Raw genomic sequence first — 8772 nt, forward strand, 5'->3', positions numbered from 1 at the left:
AATGACAAATGGCTTGTCTAGCATACCTAAGGCTCTGGGTTTGATCCACAGCACATGAAAAAAAACCAGAAAACAAATAAACTTTCTTTTTTTTTTTTTGGTTGGTCTTATGGCTTGAACTCTGAACTGGGCACTGTCTCTCAGCTCTTCAGCTCAAGGCTAGCACACTTGAGCCACAGCACCACTTCCGGCTTTTTTCTTTTTGCTTATGTGGTGCTGAGGAATTGAACCCACGGCCTCATGCATGCAAGGCAAGGGCTCTACCACTGAGCCACCTTCCCAGCTCCAACATGTACTTTTAGTGCCACTAATTTCTCTCTAGTGAAGCTTCTGAATTCTTCGTCCAATTCCCTGTGCATTGGACTACTATAGCTGGTGGGAAAGCTCTATTCCCAGCTTTGCCAGCTCTAGGGATTGTTCTATCCTTTGGGAGTAGTTCTTTCCTTGACCTCTAACTACCTGTACCAGTCAGAAGATACTCTTCCCTCTCTGGGGACTCTAAGGGTTTTAGAAACTGTCAAAGAGGGATTGTAAATCTCATCCTTTATTCCACCTTGGTCAAATGCCACATTAAAATGCTACTAGTTGTATTAATTGGTGTACTTATAACTATTTTCCAAGGTATGGTTATAGGCAAACATTGTTACAGTTTGAAACCAAGCTAAAGAGAATGCAAGTAGAAAATTAAAATGCTTCAAAATAACCAACTTCTGCTAGGTACTATGGTCCATGGCTATTGTCCAGCTGTTTGAGATGCAGAAGGATCACTTGTACCTAGGAGTTGGAGACAAGCCTGAACAAGATAGCCAGACCCCATCTCATGAAAACAAAAAAAGAAGGAAAGAAAGCCCACAAACAAAAACAACAACAACAAAACCCTTTTAGTTGAGTATAAAGCTTTTCTTCTCAGAGAATGCTGTAAACCTGGTTTCAGATTGAGGCCTTTACTCTCATGCATCTTATCTCTAGCACTGTGTAGAATTAAGAGAGATGGGGTACCCCGTTCTATTTTCTGTGGCTGAGATTTTTGAAACAATCTTGCATTTTCCACAGTCCAGTCCCCTCTTTCTAGGCCAATAGTGCCTTCCATTGCAAGATGTTCTCTAGGGCCCTAACTAACCTGCCACACTAACTTCTTAACAAAATCTACCAATTCCATTAGAATAAATGATATCATTGGAAGAACTGACAAAGCTATCTTTGGGCCCTGAAAGACTAGAGCAAATAGATGAACTTATGAATGAAAGAGTTCACTGTTCAAAAAGAAAGGCACTCATTACCTTACTTAAGTAACTAACTATAACCCCTCTGTACATCACCTTTACAATAAAAAATTTAAAAAAAGAATGAAAGAGTTACCATTACTGAACTCCAAAAGAGATAACAAGAAAATATAATAGGAGTTCAAAGTGTTGAGTTCTTTTCCCCCCATTTTTGTTTTTAAGATATTAAAAAGCAAAATGGTACAAATGTTGTGGTTACTAGTAAAAAGGACTCAAATTTTTCAAAGTGAATTTTTATAAACAATTCTGCAAGGAAAAAAAATCTTGGTACAACAAAGTTTTTGTTAATAATATTAGAATTTTTTTAATCAGAAAATGTTAACTTTCTTTTCAATTGATGTTCACAAAAAATACCACCAAAAAATAAAAACAAAACACAACAAGAAATAACCCTGTACAAGCTCCATAGTAAACTGTATCCTTACACCCTGTCCTGGGCATTTTGAAAAGTTAAAATTTCTGCACTCTGAATGATAGAGACAGCACATAAAGGCTTTCATGAATCTTTTCCAAAAAGAGCATTTTTAGTAAAACATTTTACTATTTTATCTGACTAAGCATTGATATTTTATTCTTCTGAAAAACAGAACTTACATTAATAGTGCAATTATTAATGTAAAAATATACAAGGAGAGACATTTAACTTCCTGAGTGGACAGTCTTATATGAAACATGGTTTAATTTTTTAAATTCCTTAAATTTGCTAGAGGCACTGGTGGTTCATGCCTGTAATCCTCGCTAGTCAGGAGGCTGAGAGCTGAGGATTGTGGTTCAAAGCCAGCCCAGGAAGGAAAGAGACTTTTATCTACAATAAACTATCAAACCAGAAGTAAAGCTGTGGCTCCAGTGGTAAAATGCTTTAAGCAAAGGCACCTCAGAGATAGTGCCTAGGCCATGAATTCAAGCCCAGGACCAGCAAAAAAAAAAAAAAAAATCCCAAACAAAACCAACACAACAACAAAAAAACCTCCTGAAATTTTAGAATTAAATAATATGTGTAGCTCTACATATGTGAGTTCAAACAGGGTTCAAAAGAACATGTCACCAAATTTATACTTAAAATTTCTAAGGCAGTATTTCTCCCCAAACATAATCAATATGCTTCCTCAAAGAAAAGTGTTAATAAAATGAATCACTGGGAAGTTGTATTTGCTTATTAACAACATACAGCCATTTCACATTATCAATTTAAATGCTTTCTATTATATCCATGGGGATTAACAAGATATTCCTGCAATACAAAAGGACAACAGATAATTAAATATTTGCCTTATAATACAACCAATCAATCTATACAATTCATCTTATCTAATTGTCTAAAATGATCCGGAACTGTAGCACTTTCTTTTGCATAAAACTCTTTTCTCTTCCAAAAACCATGAAGTGAAAGGTTATTACTGTAATAAGACTAGAATCACAGTTCTTCTCATTTCTGTATGAAACTGCAGCTATAGGTCTTAAAACTTACAAGAAATATGCAACTTGTAAATCCTCTCTGTACAGTTTTATACAGTTTCCAAACCAGCTTAATCACAAGGACCTTAAATGGCCCTACAAGATAGTCGCATTGTACCACTTCTTAGCATCAAGGTAAGTGCCATTTTCCATCTCTACTATTGTCTCTTCTGTTATTGTTCCAGCCATCAGGGTTCCTATCTTCATAGAAGAAATCATCTCTGATTCCTCCATGATGGTAGTTAGGCCCTTGACCAGTGTTGGCTATAATGTCTCTCTGTTAGGTAGGGATGGGAACTTTGTCTGACTTTGCACTGTGATGACAGTGTATCTTGCCGCCGCCACTGGAAACTTGAAGACTGGTTAAAGGTGTGACCATGTGACTGAACTGATGATGAAAATCCAGACAGATCTACATGCAGAAACCAAATTTCCCATCATATGACATCTGTCTCAAAACATTGCTCATCACTGCTTGTCTTGGATAATTTTCTGGCAAAGAGAAAAGTCTCTGAGTTATTTGTGAAAATGGAGTCATATTATCCACAGTCCTTTCATATCTGGTAGGAGATGTGGAGATAGGGTTTGAGTACTGGGGATAGGATGGACTGACATCCTGTGAGGCAAGACTAGTTCCTGACCTGAACCAAAGTTTGATGGGCCTTCCAGAAAGTTCGATTCCATTAAGTAGATTCATTGTGTAAGGAACAGATGCTTCTTGTTTGAAGTTGACACATGCAAACTGCTTTGGTTTATCATCCTTGTCTTTGGAATTTTCACCTTTATTTCTGGCCTGGATTGGTGCAACAGCTCGAAAAGAGCTTCTCAGTGACTTTAGTCAGTGAGTGACTAAATTCTTGGCCCAAGAATCTTGATTGTCAACTTGGTAGGATTGAGAAGTGCTCCCCCTCAAGACTGTACAGCACACCTATGGTGGGGTGGAACCACCCCAAATATGGACAGTACCGTCTCATAGACTGGGGGCCTGAATGGATTAAGTGGGGGAAAGGGAGAGCACCAACTTGCACAGGCACATTCTTGCCCTCTCTTCCTCTTTCCCTTTCTCTCTCTGCTTCCTGACTGCCTGGTTGTGAGCTGCTCTGCTCCACCATGCCCTCCCTGTCTTAAACTGAACCAAAAGCAAATGCTTTCTGCATTAGATTGTTATGTCAGATATTTTGTCACAGAATTGAAAAGGCTAACTCAAGAATGAAGAACAAGCTGGGCGCTAGTGGCTCATGCCTGTAATCCTAGCTACTCAGGAGGCTGAGATCTGAGGATAATGGTTCAGAGCCAGCCCAGGCAGAAAAGTCCATGAGACTCTTCAGTTAACCACCAGAAAACTGGAAGCGGTGCTGTGGCTCAAGTGGTAGAGTACTCTTGAGCTGAAGAGCTTAGGGACAGTGCCCAGGCCCAGAGTTCAAACTCAACAACAACAACAAAAGAATGAAGTCTTCAACCCTTAAAAAGGAAAAGAGAGAATGGTGCTCAAGTAGACCCTTAGACCTCACTGGTATACATAAAGACCAGGATGTATTAGGAAGGAGAATGTCTGGTAGATAGCAATTAGCCAGTATTTCTTCAGTGGGTGAATATGTGAACCTTTAATTGGTGAGCATGCTTGAGGTTCCAGTGAGTCACACGAGAAACCTTTTTTGTCTCATCTTGTTCCATTCTCTTCTCTTTTCTTATTTATTTATTTGGTATAGGTACCAGGGCTTGAACTCAGGGCCTGGGTATCCCAATCATGGCTGGCACTCTATACCACTTGAGCCACAGCTCCACTTCTGGCTTTTTGCTGGTCATTGAACGTAAGAGTTGCACAAGCTGGTCTTCCCAAGCTGACTTCGAACCCAATTCTCAGATGTCAGTCTCCTGGTTAGCTAGGATTATAGGTCTGAGCCACTGGAGCCCCACTCTTCCTTTATTTTTGAGGTAGGAGCTTAAATACATCTTCAGTCAGTTGCAGGCTGGTCCCCTATTGGGTTCCAGATTTAGTATGGAAGCCTTAGGTAAAACTCTAGGAAGGGGTGAAGACCAAAAGCAAGACTTCAATGTAACCTTTACTATAAGTTGAATACTAACCATTGGTCCTCTGCTCTACCCAGATCTGAGCTCCTCCCTGCCCTGGAGATCCTGCCCTACAGCTAGCCATTCCCTCTCTCCACCTAGACCTGCCTGCACATGTGTCTTACCTCACCTTCCCCTCCTCTCCACCCTACACCCCTTGACTTGGATGGGAGCTGACGCCATGTGCTCCCTCTCCCGGAGAGATGGCCCCTCTAATAAACTGTATGTTTCTCCTGTGCTGCCTGCCTCTGTGTGGTCCTCTGGGAGCGTTCTGAAGGATCCTTTCAGAAGTGGCTACAGTCAACCAAATTTAGCCTTGTAAGTTAATTTGATCATTTAGGTTCAATAACATAAACAATTTCTTTTTGTCTTTTACAGGAGTAGTTCTGATTAAAGCCCGGATTTTAGAGCTGGTATTTCTTATCCCAGCAGCTCAGAAGATAGTCCTAAATGCTCACAGTTCTTTGAAGAATATTTTTTCCTCTCTTCCTAAAATTATATTTACTGGCTGTGCAAAATGTGGATCGGAACTAGAAACAGATGAGAACAGGATCTATAGACAGTGTCTTAGCTGCTTGCCCTTTGTTGGGAAGAAAACATACTATCGGTAAGCAAACAAAGCCACCCAATTGGTGGAAATATTTATGATTATAGGACTGGAAATGACTGAAAAATTACAAATATCAATGCTTACTTTGTATTAGAACTAATGAGAAGCTAGTCTAAGAGCATAAACATTTCCTGTGTGACAAATAGCAATTCTTTTTTTACTGGGGAAAAATACTGGATTGGACCTAGTGCCTCATACCTACAAGGCCAGTGCTCTACCACATTGTGACCCATACACAAAGGGGAATTTGTGTGTGTGTGTTTGTATATGTGCCTGTAGTGGGCTCATATACACAACTGAGGGCCTTGCACTCTTGCTTGGCTTTTTTGCTCAGGCCTCATGCTCTTCCATTAAGTCACACCTCCACTTTTAGATTTTGGCTGGTTAATTGAAGAGTAAGAGTCTCATGGACTTTTTTGCCTGGGCTGGCTTAGAACTGTGATCTTTAGATCTCTGCCTCCTAAGTAGTTAGCATTATAGGCATGAGCCACCAGTGCCCAACTGGGATTTTTTTTTTTTAAAGAACAAATTGGAAGACGTTATCATCTTCACTTTCTTGGGGGAGGGCACTGGGCTTTGAACTCAGAGCCTCATGTGATTTCCCTGTCTTAGTCAGATATACTCAAGATTCTGTTTACATTTTTAACCAAGATCTAAATGTTCCATAAATATGCATTTCCCCATCCTAATATATAAATAGAATTTAAGGGTTGACAGTATTGCATGTTCTTACCCCTGCCTTGTTTGTCCAAGCTAGTAAATGTTTAACTCTCAGTATCTTAGTTTTCCCATCTGTACTTTTGAAATTAAAGATGCATGTTTTATGGTAAAATTGTTAACTAACTCAGTGAAGAGGTTATTTTCTATGCTCTTATTATTTTCTACCGCTTCAATATCTAAAAACTAAATGTAGATATATTCACCATTTTTTACTTTTTGAGACAAGATCTTGCTTTATAGCCCAGGCTGGTCCCAAACTTATGATTGTCCTGCCTAAGCCCCCCAAATGCTGGGATTACAGCTGCGAGCCATCACACCCACCTAAATTTAGCATATTTCAGGAAAATGTATAGAAGCTTAATCCATATATTTTATTTCTATTTGCAAATAAGTAGGATGATGAGGATGAGGATGATGAAGAAGAAGATGATGATGATGATGATAAACCTTGTGCTGATTCTAGGGCTTGAACTCAGGGCCTGGACACTGTCCCTGAGCTTTTGTGCTCAAGGCTAGCACTCTACCACTTGAGACATAGTTCATCTTATAGTTTTTTACAGTTAATTGGAGATAAGAAGGTCATGGACTTTGCTGCCTATGCTGGCTTCAAACCATGATCCTTAGTTCTTAGCCTCCTGAGTAGCTAAGATGTGAGTGACTGGTACCCAATTTGTATGCTTATTAAAAATAACTGAATGTATCTTGCAATTACTTTATACTTTGCTTTTGTAGGAAAGAAATTAAAGTGACATGTCTGGTTTATAACAAACATAATTAAAATTGACATACATCAGTAGTTAAGTGGTAGAGCACCAGCCATAATTGGAAAAGCTGAATGAGAACACAAGGCCCCAAGTTCAAACCTTAGTACAAAAAAAATTATTTTCTTGGGGCTATATGTCCTGTAATGACAAATGGCTTGTCTAGCATACCTAAGGCTCTGGGTTTGATCCACAGCACATGAAAAAAAACCAGAAAACAAATAAACTTTCTTTTTTTTTTCCCTCCACAAGATTCCTAAATTCGTTGAGTGAAGGAACAAGATTTATCTTATTACTAATGTATACCTAGTGTCCATAGCACATAATAGACATGCCGTTTGTGTTTATTTAAAAAAAAAGAGCCTGAAATGTATGGAGGAAGGGTAAACAAATGCAGTCATGGTATTCTATGTATGCTATGTAAAAAATGAACTCTGCAACTTGTAGCAGGGATGGGAGGAGATGACTTGTAGACAATGAAGGAAGGGGCGACATTGTCCAGAAAGAATTATAGTCATTACCTAGAATCTTAACACCTCTGTGTAACATTTTACTAATAACAGTGAAATTATATATTTTTAAATAATAGTAACATTAAAAATAAATAAAAAGCCCGGAGAAAGAATATAAAGCCAGAAGAGGAAAGGGCCTGGAGTAATCAGCTGGATAATGATGGTGTGGAGAGTGAAAATCACCAGTCACAGTTTCTCTGTTACACTAAATTTTTCTCAGTGAATCTGATTCTAAATTCTGTTCTCAATTTCTTTTGGGCAGGCCAGCTTTAATGACTGTAGTCGATGGAAGACAAAGTGTTGGCATCCATGTGGGATCAAAGTTGATGGAGAAGATTCTTCTCAACATCTCTCCAGACTGTCTCCACAGAATGATAGGTAGCATATCAGCACACCATGGAAGGCTCCTTGTGAGATCATTAATTCAATAGCATACATGACATATTGGAACAAAAGGAATGCTGTGTTGTACATAAAACTTTTGGGGACAATGTTAAAGTAGAGGCTAATTCAGCTTGAGTGAAACATAAATCTTTCTAAGTTGGGAGATAAGACTTATTCTCCTCCTCGCTCAGTGAATAGAGGGAAGCATCTAAATTCTCTTTACTGAAATTCATTCCTAGTCAGCAAAAACATTGGGACCTTCATTTTTTTGTATGTTTTTTATTGTAAAAATACTGTACAGAGGGGTTACAGTTACATGAGCAAGGTAATGAGTACATTTCCTATCGAGCATTGTTGCCTCTTCCTTTGTTTTCTCCCTATCATCCCTTCGCTCCCACCTCCACCAATACTCTCCCCCCACCCTGCTGGCCACCAAAGTTGTAAAGGGACCCTCATTGTATAATAGTTCAACAAGGGAATGTATGTGAAGCTCATCAGCCATCAGTGGAATAGATTGTACAGTTTGGGGCCAGGTACCAGAGAGGGAACAAGGTAAAAATACCCTACTTGTCAGGTGATCAGTCTCCATACCTGTCCTCTTAAGCCGTAGACTGGTTAAACAAAGTTAATTTGGTTCTCTCTCTCTGTGTGTGTGTGTGTGTGTGTGTGTGTGTGTGTGTGTGTGTGTGTGTAAGATGTGTGAGGATCTGGGGGGGAGGGATGTGTGCGTGCGTGCTGCAGTCTGAACTCAGGGCTTCATGCTTTGACTTAGCATTTTCCACTAAGGGTTATCTATTATTGAGCCATACTTCCAATTCCAGCTTTTTGCTGGTTAATTGGAAATAAATCTTTCCAACTTTTCTGCCCAGGCTGGCTTTGAATTACAATCCTCAGATCTCAGCTCCATGAGTAGTTAGGTGCTTCCCCAATCTAGCTCTTTCATTTGCTTTGTCTTTATAGTACACTGTTTTTCTTGA

The 8772-nt window shown here is 39.3% G+C and overlaps 1 protein-coding gene and 1 pseudogene across 1 annotated transcript in view; one reads left to right on the top strand and one right to left on the bottom strand.

Annotated features, from left to right (window-relative positions):
* The window catches only part of Fam35a (family with sequence similarity 35, member A), a 65127-nt gene extending 57285 nt beyond the window's left edge, over window positions 1-7842 (top strand). Inside the window, exons 8-9 of the mRNA XM_013036662.1 lie at window positions 5187-5415; window positions 7674-7842. Coding sequence (XP_012892116.1) covers window positions 5187-5415; window positions 7674-7842 — 398 coding nt within the window. The remainder of the gene's footprint in view (window positions 1-5186; window positions 5416-7673) is intronic.
* On the bottom strand, window positions 2869-4991 carry LOC106001614 (annotated as a pseudogene).
* Window positions 7843-8772: the final 930 nt, after the last annotated feature.

Source organism: Dipodomys ordii, unplaced genomic scaffold (assembly GCF_000151885.1).
Source record: "Dipodomys ordii isolate 6190 unplaced genomic scaffold, Dord_2.0 Scaffold333, whole genome shotgun sequence".
In the NCBI taxonomy this organism is placed as follows: Eukaryota; Metazoa; Chordata; class Mammalia; order Rodentia; family Heteromyidae; genus Dipodomys; species Dipodomys ordii.